The 14,110-nt window shown below is 43.9% G+C and overlaps 1 protein-coding gene across 1 annotated transcript in view; it reads left to right on the forward strand.

Moving 5' to 3' along the window:
* FANCA (FA complementation group A) overlaps positions 1 to 14,110 on the forward strand; it is a 34,752-nt gene that overhangs the window by 10,840 nt on the left and 9,802 nt on the right. Inside the window, exons 12-28 of the mRNA XM_054840574.1 lie at positions 509 to 585; positions 1,042 to 1,183; positions 1,751 to 1,884; positions 2,881 to 2,991; positions 3,462 to 3,557; positions 3,655 to 3,714; positions 5,004 to 5,092; positions 5,488 to 5,548; positions 5,659 to 5,708; positions 6,779 to 6,855; positions 8,693 to 8,797; positions 9,368 to 9,510; positions 9,956 to 10,026; positions 11,482 to 11,581; positions 12,371 to 12,570; positions 12,956 to 13,052; positions 13,278 to 13,454. Coding sequence (XP_054696549.1) covers positions 509 to 585; positions 1,042 to 1,183; positions 1,751 to 1,884; positions 2,881 to 2,991; positions 3,462 to 3,557; positions 3,655 to 3,714; positions 5,004 to 5,092; positions 5,488 to 5,548; positions 5,659 to 5,708; positions 6,779 to 6,855; positions 8,693 to 8,797; positions 9,368 to 9,510; positions 9,956 to 10,026; positions 11,482 to 11,581; positions 12,371 to 12,570; positions 12,956 to 13,052; positions 13,278 to 13,454 — 1,790 coding nt within the window. The remainder of the gene's footprint in view (positions 1 to 508; positions 586 to 1,041; positions 1,184 to 1,750; positions 1,885 to 2,880; positions 2,992 to 3,461; positions 3,558 to 3,654; positions 3,715 to 5,003; positions 5,093 to 5,487; positions 5,549 to 5,658; positions 5,709 to 6,778; positions 6,856 to 8,692; positions 8,798 to 9,367; positions 9,511 to 9,955; positions 10,027 to 11,481; positions 11,582 to 12,370; positions 12,571 to 12,955; positions 13,053 to 13,277; positions 13,455 to 14,110) is intronic.

A 14,110-nucleotide genomic window follows, 5' to 3' on the forward strand; every position in this document is an offset into this window, starting at 1 on the left:
CCTTTCTTTGCTGATGGGGTATTTCTTTTGGTAGGTTAGAGGTAAGGCAGGAAGGCTTCGAATCCGTGATTGGTAATTGTGAAGCTTGATGTTTTTAGGAAGAAATATGTTTGGGCTACAAAATCTCTGGTAAAACTCGCTCTGAGCTGTGATCTAGAGCTGCTTACCTGTCGTGTGGAGAGCTGTGTCACTGCTGGCTTCCACTTGAAAGATGCGGTTGAGGAAAACGATGATTCCTTGCTGGTTATCTATGCACACATTATGTTGGCCTACAAACGTGTGATCTTGAGAACAGCTTTGAGATGACAGCGCTGTAGTGAAATGGCGCAGTCCTTGTTGCCACAGTTTGTGTTCCAAAGGCAAATGAGAGAGGAAAGGTTTCACCAGACAGTTTTTAATGCATCTGGCTGTCAAAGCCAAAGGGAAATCTTGTGTGGTTAAGTTATGCGTTTTGGGTGTGTTTTAAAATCTGCTGCTAAAGACTAAACTTTTCTTTTTCTGCGTACAGTGTCTGATGCCATCCACATGCAGAAAGAGTGGAGCTTTACGAGAACCTGTTCGCTGCTCACTACCTTGTATCGCAAAGTATGTCTTCCTGGTTTTGCAAAGAGAACTCTACTATGTTGGGTTTATATTCATTGAAATATCTGAAATGAGATTATTTGAAACTAGATCCAGTTGCAGAATCTGAACCAGCTGCCAGGAATTGTAGGCAGGATGAAACAGGAAGAAAAAGTACTACAGGGACTTACGTGCAAAGCTCTTAATGAGAGCAAAGATAATAATTGAAGATGTGAGTTTTTAATGTTACAGAATATGACATGACTTCTGAAAGAATTGGAATGTTACCGTTTATTTTAGCCAGCGCTGGTTCCAAACCAGAATGGTATCTGGCCCTGGAAAGCCGATGCAAACGCTGCACGCAGGATAGCTTTTGAAAAAGTTGTGCAAAAGACACCTGCACGTTAATCTTGGCAGTGTATTTCACTCTTCTGGGTGGCTGGATGTCGTAGCTAAAACGAATTGCTATCGCTCTTCCAGCTGTTCGTGGTGTTCAGTGCGAAGGAGTCCATCTGCCAGCTGCAGCAAGTGCTGGAGACTCGCGAAGTGAACTGGCAGCATGTCCTGTCCTGTGTTTCCACCCTGGTGGTCTGTCAGGCTGAGGCTGCGCAGCTGGTCAAAGGTCCGTAGGTATTTGGAAGCCTGCGAGCTGACGTGTGCTTGTTGCCTCTTGGGTGCTGAAGAGGGAAACCATGCCGACTGCTGAAGCAGCAGAGTCATTCGTAGTTGCTGTTTTGAGATTCCTGCGGGGAAAAGAACAGCAGAAAATCTGCTTTTCCGTTTAGATGTTCCATGTCGGCAGCAACGTGAATGCCAGGCCTTGTGCCTGATGCTTCTCAAACTTGATGTTCAGCTAAGATTGGTTATTTGATAACTACCTTATCAATTGGAGTAGTGATTACTGAAGTTTAGTTCTTCTGTCTCACCTTTGCTGGCAGACCTTGTTTGAGTTTCTTACTGATTATCTCATTGTTGGACTCCCTGCAGTTCTTGCAGGTTGAAGTCCTAGAGTATTTGACCGTTGAAAGTGTGTGGGGAAAAATATAAGCGAGTCTTAAAGGTTCCCCAAGCTGCAATACACAGCCTTTACGTAGCAGATGTTTTATCACAGATATTTGTCTTCATTTACTGTAGAAAATTACAGCACAGTTGTCAAGAGCAGTTTGAGGTTATTGTTTTATGTTTCTAGAGCTACTGAGCCATCTCCTGACAAAGGCCTTTGAGAATTATGATATGGAAAACATGATCACTGTGTTCCTGATGGCTCGTCAGGCTGCTCTGGAGGGCCCTGCTGTCTTCATGCCGTACTCTGAGTGGTTTAAGGTGAGACTAAATGGGGCCCCGCTGGTATAATCTTTGCTTTAAGTAGGTGAGAAACCTGTGCGTAAGGAACGTTCTGCTGCACAGCGAAAGTCTGGGTTCAGACGAGATAGCCAGGAATTGGGGGGTGGGAAGAAAAAGTGACAAGTGATTGTGTTGGTATTAGGAGCGACTTAATATTTATTACTGCCTTTGTGTCTGCAAAGAATATATTTATTTGGCTTTCTCTGGTCTTCCCTTCTTTCATCTTTTCAGTTCGTCTTGCCTTCTCTCGTTATTTGTCAGGAATGCAGACATGTAATTCCTGTTATAATCATAATCTTGGATGTATTTCAGTATCTTGATAACCAACACTGTTGTTGTTGCATAAGTTGTAGGGTATTGCAGATGAAGCGTTCCTGTTTCCGGGATGTTTGCATGCAGCTGTAATTGCTGTGTTTGACCTTATAGATAATTGGTTGTTAGCTTTTAGTTGTAAACATGTAGGTATTTTAGGTATGCAAATCTCCGTATAATTTAAACCTCTAAATTCCTTTGTATGAATTTGCAAATCTAAGCTCGGCCTTTGCTGATAGAGCATTCAGGTTGCATCAAAAGTAAAACTAGTCATGTTCTGCACAATCTCAGACCGGCTTATTTTCCTTATAATGCCCAGATAAAGCTGTGTAGACACTGTCAGATTTGTGGCTCCCTCATGGATCTCCATCCTTTTGTGCATTTTGGTGTTGCCTTGTTGAACTCCTCTGAGTGTGCTCGTAGCAGCATATTAGAACTTTGAGTGTGACATGGCAGACTTTCTGGAAACTGGACAAAGGAAGTCAAAGAAAAGTTCTGTAGAGACTTCTGTAGACTTTCTCTGGAGGCTTTTCTCCAATATTCTCTTGACAGAAAGCAGGAATCTGTAATGGATATCTGGGACTTGGGCGCCGAGTTACGGCATCGCCGGGGTGGGGATTCTCTCCGCGCTGAAAGGCTGTGTCGTCGTTTCTCCTGTTTCAGGCTTCCTTTGGGAACGCTGGTGGTCACCACGGGAGCAGCAAGAAAGCTCTGGTCTTCCTCTTTGAGTTCTTGTCAGAGCTAGTGCCCTTTGAAGCAGCGCCGTACCTGAAGGTGAGAAGATGCCAACAGAAATTGTTTTCTAAAGCCTGATACAGAACTGCTCCAAAGTGAACGTACTTGTGCCTTTGACCTGGTTCAGCCTAGTTTTATTGTTATTGTAGTAATTGCATTATGTGTCTTTTGGTTCAGTGTATCATTAATGTTGTTACAGTAATTGCCTTACTTCTGATACGTTATTCCAAACCTGTTCTTCCTGAAATCGGGAAGTACAAGATTCTTTTATTTACACGGCAAGAAGGAGAATTCCTTTTGTGGAGTTAAACTTAAGCACTTCAGTGATTTTGTTTCTTTGTTGTTGGGAAAAAATTGCATGTGGGTTGCCATGAAAATGGTTTATCTTAAAACAAGCAATATAATCATGTTTGGGGAATATTTGAGGTGAATGACTGTAAACATAAACCAGAATTTTACACAAATTTCCTCTAAAAATGGCAAATCTCGTTGTGAACGTCATGTTTCAGGTCCATATAATGTACCCGCCTTTTGTGCCAACAAAACATCGGTCTGTTCTCTTGGAGTACATCACTCTGGCTAAAACCAGACTGGCCGACCTCAAGGTTAGTAAAAATAGTCTCTTTTAAAAAAAGAGTTCTTTCTAGATCTGTCAAAATAGCTGTGTTGTGACCGTGTGCGTCTCTCGGTAACCTCACGCAGGTTGCTATAGAAGACATGGGGCTCTATGAAGACTTGTCCTCCACAGATGAACCTGTGCAGGTACTGCTGGTCTGTTTAACTGTTTCCTCATCAGTCATGTCTCTTCCTACCAAGTCAAAAATCTTCTCCAACTTTGAGATATAGTGGTCGTAAGTATAGAAAGGTTCCCCAGATGTTATGAAAACTAGACTTGTGTAAAGGCCAAACACACCGGGATGGGTATTCTCAGAGACGGGCTGCCGAGGAACTGGGCAAATAGGTGGCTGGCTACTGGCCAAGCAGCATCTACGTTAGCCATCGAGTCAGGAAAGTGCTGGCTACCTCTTGCCTGTCCTGTATAGAAAATAAATGGAAGATTCTGGAAGAAGGGAGGATCTGGTGATGGTGTATGGCGTGGGGATGCAGAGCACGGGTTTGTGGGAAATGGGGCTGCGTTAGCTCTGCTGATTGACCAGCTTGTTACAGTGGTGACACTTCCCGCTCTGGGTTTGCTCTCAATGATTCGATCACATAGGAAAGTGTTTTATATGTATCTTGATTCTTTTTGGTATAGCACGTAATCTCTTTGTATTCAAAGGAGATTTGGGGAGGGAATCTGCAGTCTGCAGTTTCCCACTGTGGGTCATGATAAGTTTTGGATAACAACAGTAATCAATAAGGGAACATTTGGCTTAGACTTTTTTTTTTGATTAGACTAGGGGGCCTCATTTGTACAGTCAGTCAACTGACGTACTTGAAATACAGGCTGGTAGTTGAATGTACTGCGATGAAATCTACTCCTGTGATGAACTGAAAGTCGTAAGCGAAGATTTAATTTAATTTCTTCCAAGTCTGATCTGTTTGTCAGTTGGGAAACCAGCCCAGGTTGTTGCAGTTTTAAGATGTCTTGCGGCTTGAACAAGAGAAACCTGGGGCGGCAGTCCCTCTGCCTGGAGTGTAGTAGCACGGGCTGGAAGCAAAGATTATGGCCCTTAATTCCAAGTGTATGAAGTAAAATAGAATAACAATAAACCAAATTCAGAACAGGAAATGTATTGTCCTCGTGGGGGAATAAACAACGTGACGTTAAGCAGGAGGATCTGCCGCAGCCGTTGTCGGTGCGTGTACAGAGCTGTCCAGAACAGCTGTTCTAAAGAACAGCCTTACCCCGGCAGGCGGCCGGTTTCTCCATCCTGCAGTTTTACTCTGCGTATCAGGTAGTTCTTGTTACTCAATTGCATTTGTTCAGTCACTTCCCTTCACCGCGCAGACAGCTATTACTAACCCTGGCAGAACAAGCAGGGAAGATCATCATCATCCTCCTTGATTTCTCACAACATCTTTTTCTCCTTGTTACTTGTGTGAGCCAGCCCCAGGGCCAGGCACTTCGTGATGTTGAAAAGGCCCTTCAGATATTTGAAACCACAAGGAAGATCCCAACGTCTGTGATAGAAGCCAGGTACCGCAACTGTTCTTGGGTTTAGCTATAATAATAATAAAAGCCAAGTCTAAATCAGAATAACAAAACAAGAAAAATTGAGGATATGAGCAAAGGAGGTTTTGGGAAATTCTTCCTCACTTCCTCAGTAGTCATCTAAGTAGAGGCTATTTGTGCGGTGAGTGAAAAGAGATGTGCACACCTGCAAGAGAAGTCCATGATTGTTATAATAAATAAAAAGCAAAATTAAATAAATGAATAACTCTTGGCTAATCTGAGCTCGATTTGGCTGTGGTTATTTATGTTACCATAAATATTTCTTATTTGCAGGAGCCAAATTAATTACTGAGGTAATGAAATGGCACTTTGCAGCTTTGGCACTGTTAATATTTTGCTCTATTTCTTTTCTGTCTCAGTATTTTCAGGCGACCATATTATACTTCCCGGTTTCTTCCTGCTTTGCTCAGGCCACGTGTGGTTAGTATTTGTTTTTGGCTTTTTTTTTTGATCCTCCCATTTAGATGTGTGTTCGCAGACAGGTAATTTGTGCCTAACTTGCTTGTTTGTTTTTTTTTTTCCTGTTGCAGCTCCCTAAAACCCCAGACGTGCGCATGGCTTTTATAGATTCTTTAAAGAGGTATTGAGACTTCTGCAGTGTTATTTTCTGTGCTTCTGGACTTTCTCTTCAGAACATTTGACTTCACATCAGATTATTGGGGGCTTTGACACCTTGTCTACAAAGTGCTGAGTGTTGGCTAACCCTTGGCAGGGCTTGGTGGCCAGGCCTGTGGCTTGCAGGTTGTGGATGGGGCAGCTTATCTGCGTAGGTGAATGTTTTCAGTTCTGTAATTAGCCCTCTAAACCCATTATCTTGAAGGAATCCCATGCAGCCCTCTGAGTATAAAACATCACCAGGAAGATGAGCCCCCTGTGAAAGGCCCCTCTCTCTTTGGGAGAGGGTGTGGGAGAAGGGGAAGATGGAACTTAAATGCGTGTTAATGCTTTATGATCTGTTCTTAAAGGACACCAGCATAACGTCTCAGGAGAACGTAGCCCCTCTCAGAACTCAAGCTTGTCCTGTATGCATGTTTAAAACTGCTTTTCTGCATTGCAGAAACAGCTTTATTTTAAATCCGGTAGTTCCTCTGTAGCCTAGCATGAAGAAAAAACGTTGGCAACACTGCTTGCAAATGAGGCGTTTGGTCCTGCCTTGTCAATCCGGTCTGACTCTAGCAAAGACTGGATCATGTTTGAATGTTAAAGTTTAGGGGAAGCAGCTGAGTTGTAGGGAGCCTCCTGTGACACGGGTTTAGCACTGAGTGCCTGCCCAGCAAGTGTCGGACCTTGGTCTCCATCACATTAACCCTTCAGATGTGTGAACGCCACGTCACATAACTTACACTCTTACGGGATCTTAGACACGTACTATATATGAAACAGGTATTAACGCATGCATTAATAACACACGTAGAATTGTTTCTGTGTAGTGTGTGTGTTACACATGTCTAATACTTGCTGGGAAAGCCCTGGATATAAATTTCTGGCCCTCATGATGATTAAAAAATGCTTCAGATGCTCTGTATGCTTTGGGACCTCTGTAATTACGTTTCATGGCACAGCTCTTGTTTATGCTTATATTTAATAAAGCTGAAGTTTGAAAGTGGTTATGAAGTATAATAAATGTCTCTTTTTTTTTTTTTATTACAGAGCTGATAAAATACCCTCAAACTTGTACTCCACATACACACAAGCCTGTTGTGCTATGAAAGAGAAAATGTTACAAGGTAAAAAATATAACATTTACTTATGGATCGGTTTGAAGAAAAGTTATTTTTTCCATTAACGCTCTCCTGAACTGAAATTTTTCAAGAAGTTATGGCTGATTAGGTCTTTAATCTATAAGTAAATACGTTTATGTTCTTTATGTCTTTTTGAGGTACTAAATAGTTCCTCTCATAATGAGTTTCTCTGCCTATGCTGCTTGGGTGGGATTTTTGCAGTCTGTGTGGAGCTCTGTGCTGAGGCTGCAGCTGATGCCTGAGCTAGCTGATTTAAATCTAGCTCAAATCCATCTCCGTGAATCAGCGTTTGCAGCTCAAATACTTCTGGGCCCCGGCCAGCCTGGGGTAAGAACCTGCTGGCTCGATCCCTTGCGTAATGGCAGTTGTGCTGTCTGAACTCACTCTTGTAAGAGTGGATTACTGTGCGTGATCTGGGGAAGCAGGAGCAGCTAGGAGCGGAGCCGACGCTGAAGGGATTGCAGCGCATAGTTTACATGCGTGTTTGGGTGGGAAGGCCCCACTGATTTCAGGTCCCGTCGCCACGTTACTGGCGCAGTGTGTGTCAGTGCGATAGATGCTTAACGAGCTCTCCTGTCTCCTTTCAGCAAGTGGGCGTTTCAAACGCATCTTCAAATGGGCAGCACGCTCACCGCAGGTTTATATGAAAGGGAAAGGTCAGGCTAGCGAGCAGAGATCACTCCCAGCGCGTGGTGGAGGCAAGCGTACTCTGTATAGAGCCAAACCTGTAATTGGCTCCTACTCAGGGCACTTTGGGCCTTAGAAGCTTTCTGGAGATGCTGTAGCTCGAGAGGCGTGACAAAGCAGTCCTGGGGAACCGCAGATGTGCGGCAGCCTGGAGGTTGTCCTGGCAACCGGCAGGGATGAAGGATGCCTGCGTGCAGGATCCCGAGGGGCAGGCAGAGCTCTGCGGGAGTCCTTGAATTGCCAGTGACCTCTAGTGGAACTGCCTGAGCCCGGTCCCCCGCATCGGCCTCATCGGCCTCCCCCGCCACCCCTGCGTCCTCCATCAGCCTCCCCCGCCACCCCCTGCATCCTGATCCGTCCCTGGGGCTCCTGCACAGCTTTAGGGCAGGATTGATTAGTGGTCAGCTCTAAGCCTGTCCTGTTCGTTAGTGCTCGCTCTTGTGCATAAAGGTGACTCGGCAGTCTCCTCACACCTTGTTGCTTTCAGTGTGTTTATAATAAGAATTAATTTTAACCTTGTTATTTACTTGTTCATGGTTGAGCGTATGAGACGCTGTTCCTGTCTAACAAACTGTGTGGGTGGTTTTTGGGGCTGTGCTGGGGCAGCTTGCTGCTGGTGGCACTCGCTTTCTAGTGGTAAAAGGAATTTCCTTTTATTTCTTCTTTTAAACAAATCCCAGAATAGAGTAACACATAGCATCTGGAGATGTTGCGTGGTGTTGGGCTTGAGGAGAAGCTGATGACTTAGTATTCACACTGTAATGTCTGTGTCTCTGTATTTTGAGATTGGTTCCAGTCTTTTAAGGACAGCAGATGTTGCTGTGAGGGGCAGAGAACTAAAGCAAGTAGGAAGGCAGCTCTGAAGGGAGAACTTCTTTGCCTCTTGTCTTTAAAAACTGAATTTCTTTCTGCAACTAGGCATAAACTCATAAATGATTAATCAAATAGCATATTTTGAATGTAAAAACAAAGCTGTATATGTGGCAGATTGACAGTTTGGGGATATGTTGGAACTTATAGGAAAGAAAATACTGCTTTTACAGAGAATGTATGCAGAGATTGCTGAATGCATTTTATGAACTGATGTAATGCACAAAGGTGAGGATAACGTGTTGCGTTTCTCTTGCTTGTCTAGATGAATCAAAAGCAGAGAGCAGCCATTCCAAAGAGCCTGTTGAGCAGCTGAAGGCTGAACTGGCTGAACTAAGGACGCTGATTGTGGACCAGGCTAAATACGAAGGTATGCAGGACGGCAAGTTATAACTACCCGTAACTGACTCTTACAACAGCTGCATTAATAAAATGTGGCTAATGCTAGCCAAAGCAACAGCAGTAGTTACTTGCCACTGGTACCTGGAGATGGTAATCTTTCAGATCTGTATAATCCTTCCAGCTATGAATATATATATATATATTAAGGTCTGACTTATTTCCCATGCTTGAGCTCGGAACTTGAGGTCTGCGCTTTTGTGGTAGCACACCCATCCTTGCCAGGATGGGCAGCCCTGTTCCTGGGGCTTGCCTGGTGGCTCGGGCCCCCTTTTCAAGGCTGCGCCCTTTCTGGTGTGAAAAACCATTCTCGATGTGTGTTGGTAATAGTACTGGGGAAAAAATAATGCTGTCTTCTAAAACAAAAAATTATGATCACTGTGTTCCAGCTAACAATTTTGCTCATTAAAGCTTTTCATAACATACTTTGGGCTCTGATCAATTAGAGTATATATTTCACTTGTTCTTCATGTTCTGTGGAGTTGTAAATCTTTCATGCCTTCTGTCCTGGTTCTCCTCTTCTCCTGTTACCTTCTTGCAGATGTGCCAGCACAGATTGCAGTGATTTCTGACAGACTTGCAAGCATCTTGGGTCACAGCAGTGATGAGAATGAAGCTGCTACTTTAAATTCTCCAGTCCAAGTTGACATTTCTGCCCCCAGGCTGGAACCCTGCCATCAGAGTGTGAGTACCGTCTGGCTTGGGGTGAGAAACAGTGGGGTTGGGTAGGTAAAAATGCATCTGGATAGTACGCGTGAAAGAAAGTTGCTTTGTCTGTGCAGAACAGGAAATGCATTCTCCTTTTGTCTACCTTGTCTTGCCCTGCACAGACTATTCATGTGTTTTAACCTCCTGGAAGCTTTGTGATGTCTGGTGGTGAGATCTACAGAGAGATTCTCTTAGAGCAATCCTGTGATGAGCTAGGCTTTCTTCACTAGGCGTGTCTAGGTATTTGTGGTGTGCTGGGATCATTTCTGGGCTGTTACGGGCTTAACTTCCCATCTCTTCTTAGTGCCAGTGGATCTGCACAACTTGCACTGAATGTCAGTAACCAATTATCTCTTATAAAGGCAGCACAAAACTAGATCTAGATATCCAGTAGGAATTAGCAATGTGTCTCTTATTCCAGGTTGTTGATCTTCTGCTGACTTCATTCTGCCAAAACCTAATAGCTGCTTCCTATTTTAACCCTCCCGACAGGTAAGATGCAAGTAAAAGCGTAGGCAATCAAAACTGGTTCGTAGGCTAGAATTCCAACACTTGTCTGGGGGTGAGGAGGGACTTCTGGGTGTCCATACCCCCTGTGCCAGGCTGGCAATTGCAGACTGCTTTATTCTGAGTTCCTGTAATCTAAGAACTAACGTGCTTTGATCTATATGTGTAAATATACCCTGTTTGTCCTCCGTTGTTACTGATCCCTTCAGAAAAAGGTGGCATTCGTCTCTGTGTTGTGCTCCATAACGATGTATAAAAACTTTGGACAAACACTGTGTTTGTGGAGAAACGCTCAGGCTGGTGTTTTCAGCTCAATAGTGGCGGCTGGAGAATGAAGCAAATTCTCTTTGTCCAGGAATTACTTGCTGGCTGACACTGAAGATGAGCAGAATACGATGCCTGTCTTTTGACAGCGAGCGCTGACGTGTCTTCGGGGTGTCTTTTTGAGCACGTTCAGTGCTTTTGCAGATCCAGGCACCTTGGCCTTTATCCCTAATGCCATATCTAATGTGAAATGAGTGAGGCAGGAAGTCTAATGCTGCAGGCATGGGACGAGCAGCATGATATTCCTTCTCTCTGCCTCCCGTCCCCTCTTCCCCCTGGAAGTGACTGATTCTGGCCTGTATGAGGAGGAAGAGGTAGCACTCCTCCACCACTGGAAGGACTCTGATACATCTCCTTCATGATATAACGTTTACAGATTTCTGTTATGGTCAACATTTCACTGAAAAACTGCTTGGAAAATACCGATGCACTGACAAGCTGCTGTGATCCCAGCTGCTGACGGTGCTGAACTCGATGGCCGCCTCTCTGGAGTGCAGCAGGCTTTGGCAGCCAGTGCATCTTTCCCTCTTTTACAGTATTTTGCCCTGGAGCAGATGAATCTGTACTGAAAACCTGTACTGAAAAGTAGCTGTGATAAACAAGAGCGTCCCATGAGGTTGTTTCTAAACCCAACTCCCCATCCGATCTCCTCTGAGGATGGCTTTTTTTTCTGTCAGCTGGGTGGGAAAGTCCCTCTGTCCCTCCCTTCCTCTGTTTGCAACAGGACCTTGTCATACTAATTCCTTTTTGCTCTTGCTTTGCTTTTGATCCCATTTATTGCTCTGCCTCTGTTTCCCTTGCTCTGTCTGAAGAAAGCTGTCTGTGCCCCAGGCACCTTCCTCCTCTCCTTGTTGTCATCTCAGAACACCTTTTGACTATATATTATCAAATATTTGGAGCACGGCACTGGTGGAGTTCATGTCTTTCTAGGGGTCCTCTGTTCAGATACTCCAAAAGTGACACTTCCTTTGAGCCTATAAATGGAATGATAATTGTCCTGTATTTACAGACAAGTATGGCTCCGGTTTGGCGTGTTTAAGCATTTTTAAATACCTCTTCCTGTATTGGGGATAAAACGAAGCAGTAAAATGAGCGTGTGGTTTTTACCTTCTGCAGGCAGGGACCATGTCTCTCCTTGTTTGTGAAGATGATGTGTGGACACAGGAAGCTCTTACCTGCCCTTTTGGGCAGGCTCTGCCAGCTGATTTATCATCAGGTTAGTTTTCCAACCAAGAATCATATGGTTATAGTGTGCTAAAGGCATTCCTAGCTCCGTTTCCTGAGCTGTGGGGCACGCACCTGTCTGGGCTGCGCTGTGGGGGGACTTCACTAGCTCTAGGCTTCCAAAAAAAAAAACCAAAACCCCAAAAAACCCCAAACCTCATTTCAGACAAGTGGTATGAATTTACTCTCAGGAATGGGAGCTGAATGTTTTCCTACAGCTACTGTAGGAAGGTTAATGTTCCGAGATACGTTTTAACAGAAGCTAAAATAAGCAAGTTTATGAACAGAGCCAAAAGAAGAACAGTAGAATGCTTAATTCCTACAATTTCAGTTGAATACCCCTTTTAAGAATAAAAGTAACCCCCCCCCTTCAAATCTGCGGTGCATGGTTTTCTTTTAAAGAACTGTGGGTTTTATTGCAAGGGTGAATTTAAAAGACTGATACTCTAGATTAACTGTCATAGAAGGTAAAAAGCCTTGAGAGTCTTCAATTCTGCTGGGCTGAATTTACAGCTAGTTGCATCAAGTTACTGTGTTACAGCAACACGCAAACTCTGCTGCAGGTTGCCCAAAGATAGCCGCGTGATTTCAAGGACGAACATGTTTAATGTAACTGGTGCCTCTCATCTGTTAAATTGATATCGCTGCACTAATTAGTCAATGGGTAGAAGTAATGTTCTGCTACTCAATTTAATTCTGAGTTTTTTTTCTGAGAGAAGTTGTTTTGTTACAAGTGAAATGTCTCTCTCTCTTCAGTTCTTTACTTACGTTTGGCTTGCAGGGTCCTTCCCTCAACGATGCTCATATTTTAGGACTAGCAGCTTTTGTGATCCACTTAAGTGAATCCAGAGCTTTAATTCCTGAAGTGGAAGTCAATTTTGGGATTTCTCAGCCCGTTCCTGAAAAGATCCTTTCTGTTTCTGAGTACTGGAACTGCTTGCTAGCATGCAGGACAGAAGAGTCATTGGCCTTCTGCATGAGGTGAGATCACACGCCCTTGCTTCTCCAGGCGACGGGTTTTGGTTTGCCGCAGAGGATTTTCAGAGCATCTGCAGGTGTTTGTGCTGCACAGAGAAGGAGGCTGGTGGTGGTCCCGCCTGAAATAGTGTCCCAATGATGGTATTGCCTGCCGGAGAAAGGGTCAAAGTTTTTCCTTTAATCGCTGGTTCCGAAATTTGTGCCCTTGATGTACTTGGGCTTGAGAGCACGTAAATAGAAGTGGCCCCAAAAGCAAATAGGTTTGGGACGTGTTGGTTAAAAGTGTTTTTAACACTCAGCCTACGTTTTGACTTTGGGCTTTCCTGAGTGGGAAAAGATAGGATTGAACCAACCAGATAACGGGATTCTCTATTTTTTTCTCTATCAGGTTTTGCACTGCAGCAGCATCTTATCTTCTGTGCAAGTTTTCATCCTATTCCCCTGAAGATTTGTGTGCCTTGCTTCCTCCTAGCCTTGTTAAAAAGGTAAAAGGAAAAAAGTTTTGCTATTACTTAGGAGAGAGATCAGTCTCAGTTCAATTTCCCACTGCAGACTCCTGTGCAAACAAAACTATATAAAAATGCATCTTTGTACCCTCCCATCTTACCACCTTGTGTATCTGCTTGTTTGGCAGCTTCGCACAACCAGAGGTTGCGCTGGGCCTTTTTTTTGTGGTGGAAACGTGCAGGGTTTTTATGTCTTTGTTTTAGCTGCAGTACATCGTGCCACGGCTGTGCTTGGAAGCTCGGGGAATCCTGTGCGAGGAGGGTAAAACTGACCTAAACTGGAGTTCCCTGTCGCGCCCCTCTCTAAACTACAAAAGAGCCAGCCTCTCTTTATGGAAGCAAGCGCGCTTTCAAGACCTCTTGAAGGAAAAAGCATTCCAGGTATAAATCTTGTCTGTGACTTAAGTTCACGCTGTAATTGTCGCTTTTCAGATACGCCCTTTGCAATTTTGTTAGTGGTGAAAGCTTCTTGTAAAAACTTAATGCCTGGAAAGTTGGTCTGACAGTTGAAAGATGTCATGTGCCCTAGGTTATGTGCTCCACATTATTTCTGGGTTTCGATGGTGAGGATAAGGTAGAAATAGAAAAGTAGAGGTAAAGCTTTTGTGTCCTATTTATTGCAAAAGCAGAAAGCTTGACAAGATATACCATATCAGTAAGAAAATGGTCAGGAACTGTAGAGAAAAGGCCCATCCGTAACCTTAGCTTCCTACCACGTACTGCCTGTGAAGGGACGGTGAGTCAAATAACTGAAAATAGTAGTTTGCTTTTTTTAGAGCTTTGTCTAAATGCCAGTGTTCTCTCAAACCACCGGTGTATCTTGGGTTGTTTGGCTCTGCCCTGCTGTGAAGCAGGTTAACATCTCAGATATTCTCTTTATACCATCCTTGCAATGTATCTGATTTGACAGGATTTCTTTTTTTAACCTAGTTCATATAAAACCAGTTTGTCTTTGCGCAGATGAGTTTGTCGTTACTAGAATGACTCCTCATGCTTGGCTAGCTTGATGTACCAGGCTAAAATACCTTTGCATTGTA

Source organism: Grus americana, chromosome 13 (assembly GCF_028858705.1).
Source record: "Grus americana isolate bGruAme1 chromosome 13, bGruAme1.mat, whole genome shotgun sequence".
Taxonomy (NCBI): Eukaryota; Metazoa; Chordata; class Aves; order Gruiformes; family Gruidae; genus Grus; species Grus americana.